This window comes from Thalassophryne amazonica, chromosome 11 (genome assembly GCF_902500255.1).
Source record: "Thalassophryne amazonica chromosome 11, fThaAma1.1, whole genome shotgun sequence".
NCBI classification, from domain to species: domain Eukaryota; kingdom Metazoa; phylum Chordata; class Actinopteri; order Batrachoidiformes; family Batrachoididae; genus Thalassophryne; species Thalassophryne amazonica.
Window position 1 is genome coordinate 45,951,724 of NC_047113.1, and position 16,055 is coordinate 45,967,778.

At 42.9% G+C, this 16,055-nt stretch overlaps 1 protein-coding gene across 3 annotated transcripts; it reads left to right on the top strand.

Moving 5' to 3' along the window:
• Nucleotides 1-448: 448 nt before the first annotated feature.
• cltb (clathrin, light chain B) lies at nucleotides 449-15,626 on the top strand. Of its 3 annotated transcripts, none has more exons than XM_034181454.1 (6): nucleotides 449-824; nucleotides 1,261-1,307; nucleotides 2,985-3,102; nucleotides 6,198-6,309; nucleotides 14,501-14,521; nucleotides 15,266-15,626. In XM_034181454.1, exons 1-6 carry the CDS (start codon nucleotides 641-643, stop codon nucleotides 15,435-15,437), a joined length of 654 nt encoding a protein of 217 aa, XP_034037345.1. In that variant the 5' UTR covers nucleotides 449-640; the 3' UTR covers nucleotides 15,438-15,626. The 3 variants fall into 3 exon arrangements, with proteins under 3 accessions (XP_034037345.1, XP_034037344.1, XP_034037346.1); XM_034181453.1 differs by lacking the exon at nucleotides 14,501-14,521 and adding an exon at nucleotides 14,887-14,940 and having other exon boundaries at nucleotides 451-824; XM_034181455.1 differs by lacking the exon at nucleotides 14,501-14,521 and having other exon boundaries at nucleotides 453-824.
• The last annotated feature ends 429 nt before the right edge of the window (nucleotides 15,627-16,055 follow it).

The following is a 16,055-nucleotide window of genomic DNA, read 5'->3' on the forward strand; positions in this document are numbered from 1 at the left end:
AACTAAAATTAAGCCGTATATCACTTTTGGCCACATGACATTTGACCTTGTGTGACCTTGGAAATTTAACCGCAAAGTCACACCTGTTTAATCCAAACAGTTTAAATGGTGTGTGCGTGCGTGTGTGCATCAAAGACAATATTTGACTGAAGCAATACAAATGTCAAGGTCATACAAAACCATGTTATCACCAAATCACAGTACATAAATAAATAAATTACATGAGTGTCGCACTACAAAGTACCACTTCTAAAAATTTGTTAAGAAATACCTTTGTACTTATTCTTCTCTGTCAGAAGTTATCAATGTGAAATGCTAAAACCAAATCATTAAGCCACATAAGAGTGGCAGATGATTTGTCAACATATTTTGATATGCAGCTGCAAGAGAAGGTACGTCTGATAGCCAGCAGGTGGAGACAAACTGCAACAAAAGAAAGCTGATGCCGACAGGGACCTGCCCTGCTCCATCATCACCAGCTGAGCCCGACATCATGAATCGTCTGTGAGGGCCTTAAAGTGATACGTTAGTTATTTGTCAGTTGGAATACAGTGATACGACTTAAATCATTTTAATTAGCCTTGAAGAGTTTGTCTTCATTTTAAGCGTTCGTAAAACTTGTAAACCACTTTTGTGAAAGATGGCTGACAACGGAGCGCACCCGGCTGAAGAGGACCCAGCAGCGGCTTTCCTGGCTCAGCAAGAGAGTGAGATAGCGGGGATCGAAAACGATGGAGAGGGCTTCGGGACGTTGGTCGGAGCGTGCGATCAACAAGAACAACAACAAGAACAGCAGGGGCAACAGCAGCAGCAGCCTAACTACGGTAAGTTTACATCTGAGCTAACATTAGCCACAGCTAGCAAGCTAATATTCAGTTCAGGCTAAAGGAGCTAGTTAACGAACATTAGCTGACTCCCTAAATTCTCATTAAAACATAACTAGTTAACTCTGGCTGTTAGCAGTAGTTAACTTGGACATTTTATTGTTGCAGCCTAATGTAACGTTAACTGGCTAGGCTAGTTAGCATTTTGCCAACGTGTCCAGTTGTAATAACACATGATTATTAGCTAACAGTTGTGTTTGCACGTTTCCTGGAGAACCTGTTAACAAAGCTGCACAGACATCAGTGTGCCCAAACAGGTGCTGCCGCATTTCTTTCCTCTGATCCCCAAAAGAAAACCGATAGTTCACATAAAGTGAGCCTGAAAACGACGAGAAACCTGTGTTTTAATACAGCTGTATTTTTCGGATCATGTCAGAGTTTTTCCAGGAAGAACCTGCTACACTGAACGGGGATCTGTTTCAGGTGAGTTTATCAAATTTCAGTGGGATCATTTCAGAAGTACAAGTCTTGCAGTCAGTTACATGCATATTTGGTCAGTGACATCATTTTTGTAATGTTGCCTCTGAACGCCACCACAGTGGAGTTGAAATGATGGAAGAAGTTCTTATTATGTGCTTTCAAGTTTCATTCAAAGGATTCAACAAAATTATAACATTAACCATTTAGGAATTACAGCCATTTTTATATGTAGTCTATTTTTGGAGGACACTCCCAGTTAGACAAACTAAATAGAAAGATAACACTGGTCCAACACCTTTTTTCTTGCATGGAGTTTTTCAATGGACTTTGGGTAATTTGGGGGCACCAAATCTGAATGTGGTTAGTTTTTGCTAATCACATCACATTTTTGAGATATTAAAGTAATTTTTTGTAAATAATTAATAGTTTTTGCTGAAAGTTTAAAAAAACAAACAAACATTGCATTTAAGCACTCGGATATGGAATAATTTTTGCAATGGAAGGCATCTACTCCCCGCGACCCGATCCCGGATAAGCGGTTGAAGATGAGTGAGTGAGTGAAGGCATCTACTCCCTTTAGAATGTATTTCCAAAACTACTTTTATGCTTGCACCCTTTTTGAGCATTACTGACCGCAGTATATAAATACTAAATAAGAGAAATTATGCATTATGCCCATCACATTATGCATTATGCTTATCACAGGTAAGGCACCACTGAAAAACTAATTTTTTTTCTTAGTTTTGTGTCTTTCTCACAGAATTAAATTTGCAGCTTTAAAACCACAAGCATACAAAAAATACATGAAAAGGTAACACTGTCACTTTAAAACAATCAGTGTTGCATAAATCCAAAACATATATCGGCAACATTAAGACGTCATAAATTTTCTTTCTGTAGCTGATCTCTTATGAACTGCATAAGGGACATCTTTCATCAAACTCATTTTGCAGTTCCATTGACCTTGGAAATGTTCTTCCATCAATTTGATGTCCTGATGGAAATGCTCACCCTGCTCTTCACTTACATCACCAAGGTTCTTGGGAAACTCACTGAGGTGGCTGTCCAAATAGTGCACTTTAACGCTCATCCTCATCCTCGTCTTACAGGCTGAGGACAAGCTCCTCCACCATATCTCTATAATTGTCAGCTTTCTTATTGCCAAGGAAGTTACACACCACATTAGCAAATCCATTCCAAGTTCCATTCCATTGCCTTGATGTGATGGAAATAAAGTCCCAAGACATATTCAGTGACTTGGAAATGTTCATGTATCTATCCCCAGACTGGTCTAAAGAAAACTGACTGCAAAAGTGATTATTTGTATTAACAATAATCCTGATATTTAATAAGTCTAATTAATTATAAGCTGTGAGAATAGAAGGACTGTATAAAAATGGCTATAATTTCTGAATGATTGCTATGTTTTTGTTCAGTGCTTTGAACTAAAGTTAAACATTTATGTATTGATTGTTTCATTGTGGTGGTGAGCAGAGGCAAAATTACAGAAATTGTTTCACTGTCTAAATTATTTCTATGTCTGTATTGTTTCTCACTTTAGGCACGATTATATGCCTTAATTTATCACCATTTTTCAACAAAATCTATGTTTAGATCTGTATTTAATAGTTCATATTATGCTGTTTCCAGTTGCTTTAATGTTTTCTCTCTTTCAAAAAGGAGGCCAATGGCCCAACAGACTCTTATGCAGCTATCGCCCAGGTGGATCATCAGAGGCAAGAGCCAGAAAGTTTACGCAAGTGGAGGGAGGAACAGAAGGCACGGCTTGAAGCATTAGGTGAGCAAAGATGTTGGACTTTCACTTGAAATGAGCCAGAAGTGCACACAAAAAACAGGAGGAACTGGAACTCAGTGCATAACATATATTTCTGTACAACTAATAATCTCTAACATTCTCAAGTTCACATTAGAATTGCTAATTTTCAGCAAGTAATGTCACTCGGCACAGAACAAGAAAGTGGGACATAGGAAGAATAAGGAAGTAACCTGCTGATGCTGTTTGAGAATTTCCTTTATTTTTAATTTCATTCAAACATCTTGATTTTTCATTCTGTTGGATTTCATTGAGCACATTCACAGACAAATAGTAAACAGAGAAAATTGTTCATATTAAAGAATGATACAATACAACTTTTTCAGGGGAGGTGGTTATCTATTGCACCAAGTAACCAGCTGCCACTTACTATGTATGAAGAAATTTTTATTTATTTTTTCATTATGACAGGAGTAATTAACATGGACAGGTTCCTTAGAGAGTTTGCTCAGGACTTTGTCAGCACTGCCTCCAGTCCTGGCCACAGCAGAAATAGTCAACTATTTAATTTCAGCACCACACTAACCCCCAATCTCAATTCTCTTTTGTACCCCTTCCCCTTGGCCCTACCCCTTCACCTACCCCTTTAAAGCAAAGGGTAAGGCGAAGGGGTATGCCTCTAGCCCTATGAATTGAGACACCCCTCCGCCTCAGGAGGGAAAAAAAAGTGCTCGTCTCTAACTGCCGTCTTCACTGTTTAACATGGCAACCGAAATACAACTTATTGCAGTAGCCTGTTTGCTCTTTTTTTCTCGCCTTTCTGCGTAAATGCAAAGAAATAGAAGAAGTAGCAGATTTCTTCAATGCATCGCAATCATGTCATGTTAATTAATTTAATTTTGTAATTTATAATAATAATATTAATAATTAATTATTTAGTAATTTATTAATGTTAATAATACTAATAATTAATCAGTAATAGTAATTAATATTGTTTGATTACTCATGAATTGATTGATTAGTAATTCATTAGTAATTAAAATAATTTATTAATTTAAAAGCGCCAAATCACGATTAATCGCCTCAAGGCACTTCACAAACATCATTTAAAAGCAGAATAAAATGAAATAAGATTAAAACACAATAAAAAAATTTAAAACATAAATAAGTAAAAGAAGTAAAATAATAAAGAATTAAAAAAAATACACAATCATAAAAAATACTAATGATAAAACAGGAAAACAGTTTATTTATTTAAAATAAACACAAAATATATCAGTCTGTGTGCAGTGAATGTATATATTATACATTTTTCACTTTTTGAATGGAATTACTGAAATAAATCAACTTTTTCATGATATTCTAATTATATGATCAGCACCTGTATGTATGGGCTGCATCTAGTTCTGGTATATTTCTTTTTCAAATTCTCTCGTTTTTTGCATCCAGCCGTATTTCCTTTAGAAATTTCCTTGACAAATAATATCAGTCTATTAGGACGTCAGTTATGTGTTACACATATATATGTGTGTGTATATATTTTCCAACTTATTCCCATTAATGAAACTTCTCATTTTCTGCCTGAAAGCTTATTAGGAGACGAGTGTGTTCAGGGCTCCGTTTGATTACAAAATACACACACGTTACAGATCTTGAAATCCAACAGCAGGGATTGATATTATACAAAGATTTATGACCATACAAATTAACGTGCTTATCCTTTATCATGATTTTCTCCATTGTGAGATATAAAAGTGTCTTATCGTAGCATTCGTGTGTATCTGCATTATAACGCCTCAGCGCACGAGCGAAGTTACGATATTCCTCAGAATGACAATATATGCAACATGCATCCAGCAGCATACACGTTGCTGTCATAGACAACTGCCTGTAAAGTTTTTTTGGCAAGTTATAACTTTCTAAACAGCGTAATTTGTAATGAAAGCCGCTTCATTTATGCGGCTCTTTCGGCGCCATGTTTGTTTTTTCGGAGACAACAGTAAGCTCCTCCTACCCCTCCAAACGGAGTGTGCATCCAGATTCACTCCAAACGGAGGGGTTTGAAGCCCTTCGCCTACCCCTCCGCCTCGCTCCAAAAAGAGAATCGAGACACCCTTCATCTCTCGTGCCCGCGCAAAACGGAGGGGAAGGGGTAAGGGGAAGGGCCAAGAGGTAGACTTGAGACTCAGCCTAAATAATCCTTAATAGGGCAGTGTAGTCTTGTTTGATCCCTGCGTGAAGTTGCGGAATTTGACCATATATGGGGACAGCCAGTACAAACACAGCATCACTTTTAACAGAGAAATAGTGTATTGTTTTGTTTTCGGCTGTAATCACCAAAGCAGTCGTGAAAAGCTCAGTTTTTTGGGGGGGTCGGGGGGGGGGTTCCCAGTGGAGAAGGGAAGATGAGGCAAATGGGAGAAGTCGTGTCGGTAAGTGTTAGCCTACACACCTAGCCAGAGTAGCTGCGTTCTTTCACCTGCACAACCGCCTTGACATGTTTGAGCTCCGGGTCATAAACAACCCGCAACACGTCCATTTTCCACTGCATTGCCACTTTTTCTTTGCATTTTCACTTTGTTTGCCGTTTAATTTGCCCAAAAACCCAGAGAAAGTGCCAGGTTTCTGATGGGGACATACGAGGGCTGTCTCCGGATGTAGGATTATTGCGCCATATGCATCATATTTTAACCCTTTAGCACCCGCCCTCAAATGAGACTGCACTGCCCAATTTGTGGAATTTGAATTTAGACTTTTTTGACCGGTGGTACCAAACCATGTTTTCATTACAACCAAAGAATCCACCAGCTGATGTCAGAGATAACGATTACTTCTGAGTTCAGTTGGTTGTCTTGTTGTCTAGTTTGAGACCAGGCTCTGTGACGGTATTTATGTGAACCTCTGTCCTAAAGATTTGAAAAAAAATGTTTTTTTTATTTTTTGCGCGCGGTGCGGGGAATAGTTACACGTGGTCTTCTCTATTGCTGGTATAAAATTTATGTATACACAAGGACTTTAAAAAAGTTGATCCATAAATGCTCTTTCAACCTAATGATGTTTTTGAATTAAATAATGAGCTGAATAATCATTGAGCTCTTTTCCTTTTGCTCCTCAATAAGATTTAGCATCCAAGGCAGCAGAGGCAGAGTGGCGAGAGAAAGCCAAAAAGGAGCTGGAGGACTGGCACATACACCAGAATGAGCAGATGGAGAAGAACAAGGCCAACAACAGGTTAGAGTCTGTCATGTCCCCTGTTAACATGCAGTGAGGTGCCACCTTATCATCGTTACATGAGCAGTAGTCCGTGCACTTGCTATGCTCCGCTCAGTCCACCAAATGTATGCAGTCCACCAAATCACAGTGAGATTGTACAGGTGGTGAAACAACTGGAAGGCTGGTTGCCCTGTGGTCCCATTTGGCTTGTGTTACAAGCAATATTTACTTCCAGCCTGGAGATGGGTGTCTCCCAACAGACCTGTTGTTCCGCTCTAGAAAGGTCCAGTCTAGGTCAAAGTTCAGTTTTAACAGCTGAGGCCTATGCCTTACTTTTAACAATGGAATATACAGTGGGTAAAATAAGTATTGAATACATCACTGTTTTTCTCAGTAAATATTACTATTGCTGCTATTGACTTGAAATTTTCACCAGACATTAGTAACAACCCGAGTAATCCACACATACAAAGAAACCAAAACAAATAAGTACAGAAATTAAGTTGTGTAATAAAATGGAATGATACAGGGGAAAAAAGTATTGAACAGGTTTTATTTGTTTTATTTATTATTTTGCACAAAAGTCTTTGTTGGTTGTTGATAGCGTCAAGGCACCTCCTGTATGGATGCATTACTCAGGTGTGATTTTGGCCCATTTTTCCACACAGTCTTCAAATCTTGAAGGTTCTGCGGACCTCTTCTGCGAACTCTGATCTTTAGTTCTTTCCATAGATTTTCTATTGGATTCGAGTCAAATGATTGGCTGGGCCATTCGAGCAGCTTTATTTTCATTCTCTGAAACCAGTTGAGTTTCCTTGGCTATGTGTTTGGGATGACTGTCTTGCTGAAATGTCCACCCTTGTTTGATCTTCATCATCCTGGTAGATGGCAGCAGATTTTTATCCAGAATGTCTTGATACATTTTTATATTCAGCTGTCCTTCGGTTATGTGAAATTTGCCAGTGCTGTATGCTGATAAACAGCCCCACACCACAATGTTCCCACCTCCAAACTTCACTGTTGGTGTGGTGTTTTTGTGGTGATGTGCAGTGCCATTCATGATCTGTATTATGGCATCCAAAGAGTTCAGTTTTGGTCTCATCTGACTAGACTAGATTCTCCCAATATTTCACAGGCTTGTCTAAATGTTATGCAGCAAATGTTAAACAAGCTTCAACATGCTTTTTCTTCAGCAATGGTGTCTTGTGTGGTGAGTGTACATACAGGCTTTGGCGGTTGAATGCGTTACTTATTGTTTTCCATCCATTTTCTTCCGCATCATCTGAGGTCAGGTCGTGGGGGCAGCAGCTCAAGCAAAGCCACCCAGACCTCCCGATCCACACACACACAGCTCCTCCGGGGGAATCCCGAGGCGTTTCCAAGCCAGCTGCGAGACGTAGTCCCTCCAGCGTGTCCTGGGTCTTCCCCGGGGCCTCCTCCCGATGGGACGTGCCCAGAACACCTCTCCAGCGAGGCGTCCAGGGGGCATCCAAAAAAGATGCCAGAGCCACCTCAGCTGGCTCCGTTCAACGTGAAGGAACAGCGGCTCGACTCCAAGCTCCTCCTAAGTGACTGAGCTCCTCACCCTATCTCTAAGGGAGTGCCCAGCCACCCTGCGGAGGAAACTCATCTTGGCCGCTTGTACTCGCGATCTTGTTCTTTCGGTTATGAGCCAAATCTCATGACCATAGGTGAGGGTCGGAACCTAGATCGATCGGTAAATCGAGAGCTTTGCCCCCCTGCTCAGCTCTCTCTTCACCACGACGGTCTGATACAGCGACCGCATCACTGCAGATGCTGCACCGATCCATCTGTCGATCTCATGCTCCATCCGTCCCTCTCTCGTGAACAAGACTCCGCGATACTTAAACTCCTCCACTTGAGGCAAGGACACTCCACCGACCTTTTTCCGGTCGAGAACCATGGCCTCAGATTTGGAGGTGCTGATTTTCATCCCGGACGCTTCACACTCTGCTGCAAACCGCCCCAGTGCACGCTAAAGGTCCCAATTTGACGAAGCCAACAGAACCACATTGTCCGCAAACAGCAGAGATGAGATTCTGTGGTTCCCAAACCGGACCCCCTCTACACCCTGACTGCGCCTAGAAATTCTGTCCATAAAGGTAATGAACAGAACCGGTGACAAAGGGCAGCCCTGGCGGAGGCCAATGTGTACTGGAAACAGGCTTGACTTACGACCGGCAATGCAAACCAAGCTCCTGCTGCGGTCGTACAGGGACCGGATAGCCCTTAACAAAGGACCCCGTACTCCCGGAGCACCCCCCACAGGGCGCCTGGAGGGACACGGTCGAATGCCTTCTCCAGATCCACAAAACACATGTGGACCGGTTGGGTGAACTCCCATGAACCCTTGAGCACCTGATGGAGGGTGTAGAGCTGGTCCAGTGTGCCGCGACCAGGACGAAACCCACACTGCTCCTCCTGAATCTGAGGTTCGACTATCGGTCGAATTCTCCTCTCCAGTACTCTGGAATAGACTTTACCGGGGAGGCTGAGGAGTGTGATCCCCCTGTAGTTGGAACACACCCTCCAGTAGAGATGGGTATCGAGAACCGGTTCCTTTCGGGTATCGTTAAGAAATTATTCAATTCACCGACATCAATAAGCTTTTTGCTTAACGATTCCGTTATTGGTCCTTCATAGTGGCCGTTGTTTTTGAGGGTGTTTGTCAGGAAAATGATCATTTCTCTACGTTGATTACAGACCCTGCAGCGAGTCCGTAATCAACTTTTCTGCAGCGCGGCTTTGCCTTGAACCTTGAACCAATCAAAGCAGTTGTTCGCAGATTGAAGCAGTGCTTCGATCTATTGCTTCGCTTATTAATTTTTTTCCTTATGCTGTATCTTAATTTTCCCCCGCTAAAACTTACCTAAAGAGCATACGTCTGTGAATATTATTTACCTTTTTTCTGTTAAACCGACCTGTTATGGTCTTCTGAAACAGTTGATAGACGTATTTTATAACTTAAAAACAAGAGCGATGCTAACGCGTTAGCATGTCTATGGCGTTTTCAATGTTAAAATTAGCATTAAGCAGTTGCAGCTGTCATCATGTTTGGGTGTATTTTTCTGTATAATAAGCGTTTGTTGTCATAAAAGAGTCAAATGTATTATAAATTGTAATTTTTTTTTAATTTATTTTTGTTTATATATTAATAATCTAATGATTAGTTATTATACACAATTTTAGAGAGACAAAAAGAGCCTGAATAGAAACATAACAGAAAATATAAAACCAACTAACAATGAACATACATAAATAAATAAATACATACATACATACAGAAATAAAGTTTCCTGTGAACACCTAGTGACTCTTACACCTCCATTTCATCCCTGTCTTATTTAAGTTTAATGACAGTTTGTTTCAGTCAAACCATATTTTCAATGTGGTAATTTCTTCAGTGATTTCCTCCAGAACTATCTGCCAAGCAAGAAAACTGCTGCGTCCTAGTAAGAGCAGAATACAACTGGAATGAATTTGAATAAGGAAAGTTGTTTTTTTCTCACCTAAATGGATGCTGCACTCACTGCAGTTTATTATCTGGAATAGTCCCAGATTGCATTTCAGAGCTTCTAGAATTCAAACATTTTGTGCAGGTGGTGTTGGGAGGTAATTTTGGGTTTCATCTTTTTTTTTGTTTTTCACCACTTTCATCCCTGAATATGTCAATCGTGAGTCACTTTTGTGCAGATTAAAGTTACTAACTGGGACTCCTGTCTTGTTGCGAGAAAGAAACGAGAATCGTCCTCCGTTCTGTTCACACAGCTCCAAACGCTGCGCAGCTCTCTGCCGAGTCAAGCTAGAATGATAGAGTCCAGTCGGAATTAATAACTTCAAAGCGAAACACCATTTTGCTTATTTTATTTATGTCCAGAGATCAAGGATACAGTGACCAATTTCATATTTATTTACTTTAAGAATCAATGAAATACATAGAAAACCCGTAAAGCCTACTTTTAGTACAAAATTCACACGACGTATCGATAAGGGAATCAATAAAGAATCGGATCGATAAGCAGAATTGATAATGGCATCGATATCTATAAAACCTTATCAATACCCATCCATACCCTCCAGTCCCCCTTCTTAAACAGAGGGACCACCACCCCGGTCTGCCAATCCAGAGCCACTGTCCCCGACCGCCACACAATGTTGCAGAGACGTGTCAACCAAGACAGTCCCACAACATCCAGAGACTTAAGGTACTCCAGACGGATTTCTTCCACCCCAGGAGCCTTGCCACTGAGGAGCTTTCTGACCACCTCTGTGACTTTGGCCTGGATGATGGATGGGTCCACCTCTGAGTCCCCAGTCTCTGCTTCCTCTTCAGAAGACGTGACGATGGGATTGAGGAGATCGTCGAAGTATTCCTTCCACCGCCCGACATCCCCAGTCAGGGTCAACAGCTCCCCACCCACACTGTAGACAGTGTGGGTGGAGAGCTGCTTCTGCCTCCGGAGGCGTCGGACGGTTTGCCAGAATTTCTTTGAGGCCGACCGATGGTCCTCCTCCATGGCTTCCTCATACTCCTCCCAGACCCGAGTTTTTGCCTCTGCGACCGCACAGGCTGCAGCACGCTTGGCCTGCTGGTACCTGTCAGCTGCCTCCGGAGTCCCACCTGCCAACAAAGACAAGTAGGACTCCTTCAGCTTAACGGCATCCCTTACTTCTGGCATCCACCACCGGGTTCGGGGATTGCTGCCGCGACAGGCACCAGAAACCCTGCGACCACAGCTACGAGCGGCCGCATCGACAGTGGAGGTGGAAAACATGGTCCATTCGGACTCCATGTCTCCATCCTCCCCCGGGATCTGGGAGAAGCTCTCCCGGAGGTGGAAGTTAAAGACGTCGTTGACAGAGCACCAGAAACCCTGCGACCACAGCTACGAGCGGCCGCATCGACAGTGGAGGTGGAAAACATGGTCCATTCGGACTCCATGTCTCCATCCTCCCCCGGGATCTGGGAGAAGCTCTCCCGGAGGTGGAAGTTAAAGACGTCGTTGACAGAGGGTTCCGCCAGTCGTTCCCAGCAGACCCTCACGATACATTTGGGCCTGCCAGGTCTGACTGGCTTCCTCCCCTCCCAGCGGATCCAACAAAGTCGATCATCGACCTCCAGCTCAGGGTGTCCTGGTGCCACGTGCACTTATGGACACCCTGTGCTCGAACATGGTGTTCATGATGGACAAACTGTGGCTAGCACAGAAGTCCAACATCTGAACACCACTCGGGTTCAGATCGGGGAGGCTGTGCTTCCCAGTCACCCCCCCCCCTCCAGGTCTCACTGTCGCCGCCCACGTGGGCAATGGAGTCCCCAGTGGGAGCACTATCTAGTACCCCTCCCAGGGACTGCAAGAAGGTCGGGTACTCTCCACTGCTGCTCGACCCGTAGGCCGAGACTGTTGTCTCTGTTGTCTCGGCCTACGGCCTACTTTGTATTTAGGTGAATCTTTAATTGTTTTCTTATGTGTGATTTATTTATTTGTTTCATCTTTTCTCTGTATTCACTACCTTTTGTCATGAAATAGCTTTTTAATCATAATCTGCTACAAGTACAACTACTCCAAAAAGGAAAGGGTGATGGTCTGGATTGTAATAACTGCTGATTGGATTACACTTCTGTTTGGGCAGGACACTTGTAAAGGTTGTTCTCACTTGGATTCAGTGCCAGCTAATTGTTGATCAGTGACCGAAGCGGTTCACACCCAACAAGGCAATTCTAATTATATCCGAACTCTTGGACTTGATTTATTTATTTTGCAAAGCATATGATTTGGTTGATTGTCTGTCTGCTTTGGAATATATCCTGACAATTAACGGGATCCCTAATAAGTTGTTGGATGCCATACCCAGGTCAGTTTGTACACATGCACTTCTCTAGCATTTATCAGGAATGTGTTCTGGCTCCTACTCTGTTCAGTGCTTGCATTGGAATGGGTGTTTAAGGTTCTGGACTTCAGCGACTTTGGTGCTTTTGTCAAGGTTGTCTACTGACCTTAACTTTGTGGAAGATGCTGTGGTCTTTGTGGAATCTGTAGATGAGCACTTAAGAAGTTGAGTGAGGAGTAGGGTGTGTCTGGATTTCTGATTGTCCTGCATTAAGACTAAGGTCCAGGCATTGGTTAACTTCATGGACCCGGCCATTAGAAATATGTATGTGGTGGAAGTGTCAAACATGTAGAGAGATTCACTTAGCTTTGCAGTAACATTTATTCATTCATGCTAACCAGTGACCTAAGGCAATGACTGGATGTCTTTGGTACCAGGACTCTTTGGAGCGTCCTTGTGTATTGCTGGAATGACTTTTGAGTCCATCCAGTGGTTACCTACGAAGACTAAGGTGAGGACTATCATTTGCATTGTGACGGAGTGTCAGCTTCAACGTTTTGGCCTTGTGGCATGTTTCTCTGTGGGTGATCCAGTACATAGTTGTCTAAGTGTTGAGGACCCCAGTGGCTTCAGAATGCCAAGAGGACACCCATGCGTAGTTATTTTATAATGTGGGGATGGACTGGTTGTCTGCCTGAGTGGTTGTCATCCCAAGGCGGTTCCATGGTGTTGTGGTTGCGGCAAAGCGCATGTTCCCAGACTGGAGATGACTTCACATTCATGTCCCTGGGACTTCAGGGTTTGAGGTTGAAAGATGCCCGAGAAGAACTTCTGTAGTCACAAGGTCAATGGACAGAAGGGTTTGGTGATGTTAATACCTTTGGAGAATAAAGGTTCATATCCTCGCAGTTCTGGTGCTTCCAGTTTCACTGTATGGTAGTGAGACCAAGTAACCTAATGCAACAACAGGATGCCTTTGGTACTAGGTCTCTCCAGTAGGCATCGGCCGGTATGAGATTTGGATGTTATGATAACCGTGGGCAAAAATACAGTGGTTTCACTGTATTATGTAGAGCTTTAAAATGTGCTTTAACAACACTATGGCTGTTTGCATATGAAGCACATGTGAATCAGGCGCATTAATTGAGGCGATGTCTACTGCTATGAGCACTATACCGCTGATAACTTTAGAGAAAATACCAAAATAATAGTCACTCTTTTAGACATGTAGCATCTGCCCCATGGGAAACATGACTTACTTGCTTAGGGAGAAACGTGGTTGAAATAAGGTCCGGAACTCCGGATGCTCAATACTTGGCCCAGCTTCACCAACAAAGTGCTTGGAATAGATTCATTTGTCCTTCTTGACGTGTTTGTGGGAGAAATTTGGTCAACCATAAGCACGACTCGAGTCCACCGCTTGTACTTCTCAGTTGTTTCAAAGATGGGATAAAGTTTACTCCTTCCATGTAATCCTTTGCGGGTATCTTGAATCACTCCGCGTCCGACACAGGCCAAAGCTACGGTGCTTTGCCACTGTTTTTGGCTTGAAGGGCTATTCCGCAGAACATAAAACGAAAAGCCGTCTTGGTCCTTTTAGACGGAGGGAAAAATTCAGTGCAGGCTTCACCTCCTTCAGCCATGATGCAGAGCTAGCTAACGTTAGCTGCCTGTTTGTAAACAGAGACAGAGCTGCGCGCCAGGGGGAAAGGCGGCAGCCTCCACTCTGCCTGTCAAGAATTCTCATAACCTGCTCATACTGTAGGGACGGTATAACAGAAAATTTTAGTGGTTTTGATACCGTGGCTTTTTCATACCACGGTATACCGTGAAATCAGTTATCTGCCCGTGTCTACTCTCCAGAAGATCATTGGGTACTGGAATGACTTTGTGTGACGTATCACTTGCATTGTTATGTAATGTCCGCTACTGTGGCCACGTGGCATGCTTCCCTGATTATGATCCAGTGTGCTGGAAAGTGTGTTGAGGACTCGAGCAACTGGAAAAAGCCAGGGGAACTCTCACGTATCACCTGGTTGGCACAGATAGATGTCAACATTCAAGAGGTAGGGATGGGCCGGTGATGTGCTTGGATGGTTCCGGGGTGATTCTGGTGGATGTGGTGAAGCCTGGCACCAGGGCTCCAAAACCTGACCTGTATGTGAAAATAAATGTTCTGGTCAGATTTGTCTAATGCAGACTCTTCATGTCCTGTGTTCTGCTTAAAGATAATTATTTTACTCTGCCATCTAAAATCTTGACACCCCCCCCCCCCCCCCCCCCCCCCCAAAAAAAAAGCCCTTCAGTTTTCCTTTTCTTGACTTTGCTAACACCTTCTTCTCACACTTTCCCACAGGCTATGTCCAAGTCTGGCACGGTATCACTCGCTCACCTGCACCAGTTTTTGCTTTGCCTGTGCAAACACTGAGAGATAATCCTCTGATAACAGTCTAAAGTTGTGCATGTTGTGAAAACTACTGCCTAACGAACAGGCGAGAAGAAATGCAAACAGAAAATATTAGTCATTGTTTGTGGTGTGGCCCAATTCTAATGTTTTGTCTGAAATCACTTCCTCTTCTAAAATGGTGTTTGTGTGTATTCTTATTTTTGTTTCCGCCTCATTAGAATGAGTTCTCTCAGTTGCTAACAGCCATTTTTTTGTAATGCACACTAATTGGTTGACACTAAAACTGTTCTCCTCTCTTCCTCTTTCCTGCTTCCTCGGCTTTGCCTGCCTGCTAGGATTGCTGACAAGGCTTTCTACAAACAGCCTAACTCTGATGTTATAGGCTTTGTGTAGGTTTAAACTTTTTAGGCTTTGAAGTTTGTGTGTCCCACCCATATGTTAACACTTTTGTTTTTTTTTCCACACTGCATGCCATACAAGAATTACAAGTCTATTTTTCAAGGCATAATTTGGTACTTCTTTGTACTCTGAGTTGATGATAAGCTTGTAATTTATGGTGGGTTAAACATGACTTACAGCAGGAGATGCATGCGCTTTATTTTTAAATTTTATGCACAGGTGCTGTTTCATGTGCAAGTTATTCTGCTCAGCTTGCTGCAAAGTAACCGTCGTACTGCCGCTCACTTGTTTTCTCTTTTGGTGTCCTTACTGTAGAGCTTCAGAGGAGACTTTCCTGGCGGAGAGCGATGGCGACAGTCCAGGATCCCCGTGGGAGAGAGTAGCTCGTCTGTGCGACTTCAATCCTAAAACCAACAAACAGTCAAAGGATGTGTCTCGGATGCGTTCTGTCCTCATTTCGCTCAAACAGATGCCTCTCATTCGCTAGAGAACAGATGGAATGTTGCCTTTTCAGTTTTAGCCTCATGTTACATCGTAAATGGCCTTTTACCATCAACCTACTGGTATGTTTTTAATGTTTGACATCTTCCTGTCTTTCTTTATGTCAACACTAATCATGCACTTCCCTGGACTTTGTTTATGGCCCGGTCACACGGCGATTCCTGAACGAAGGGGGGAAAAAAAAGTCACAAATCGTTGAGAAAAGGTGGACGAAAGAGCTTTATCACCAAACAGCCTGTGAATCAAGAGCACAAAAGGGACAAAAGAGGAACAAAACGAAACCGAAGCTAACGTTGATCTTGCCGCTTTAAACGAAGTGCGCCTGGAGCCACTGCTGGAGCAGTGTGTGTCTGCATCTCTGAGTTCCCGGACTCGGCGCTGGGACCGAGCTCATAGCGCCTGAGTCCTGGAGAAACTACAAACGGAAGCGCGCGATCCAACCCACTGTGGAGATCTGTGCACAAATCGGTGGGTCCACCTGCTCTGGTTCCTTGTCCAGAACAAAAGAGGGATCATCTCCATCATCAGAATCCTCACTGTCTGATGACACGCTGCGCGCTCTGTCTTTCTCCAATAAAAAAAAAAACCTCTGGTGTGCCGTGGT

Bases quoted from the DNA above. Each gene is read 5' to 3' on its own strand.
- cltb (XM_034181453.1), top strand. From the start codon at position 641: ATGGCTGACAACGGAGCGCACCCGGCTGAAGAGGACCCAGCAGCGGCT. The intron at 3,103-6,197 runs GTGAGCAAAGAT...CTCCTCAATAAG, and splicing joins GGCACGGCTTGAAGCATTAG to ATTTAGCATCCAAGGCAGCA. The intron at 14,941-15,265 runs GTAGGTTTAAAC...TCCTTACTGTAG, and splicing joins TCTGATGTTATAGGCTTTGT to AGCTTCAGAGGAGACTTTCC.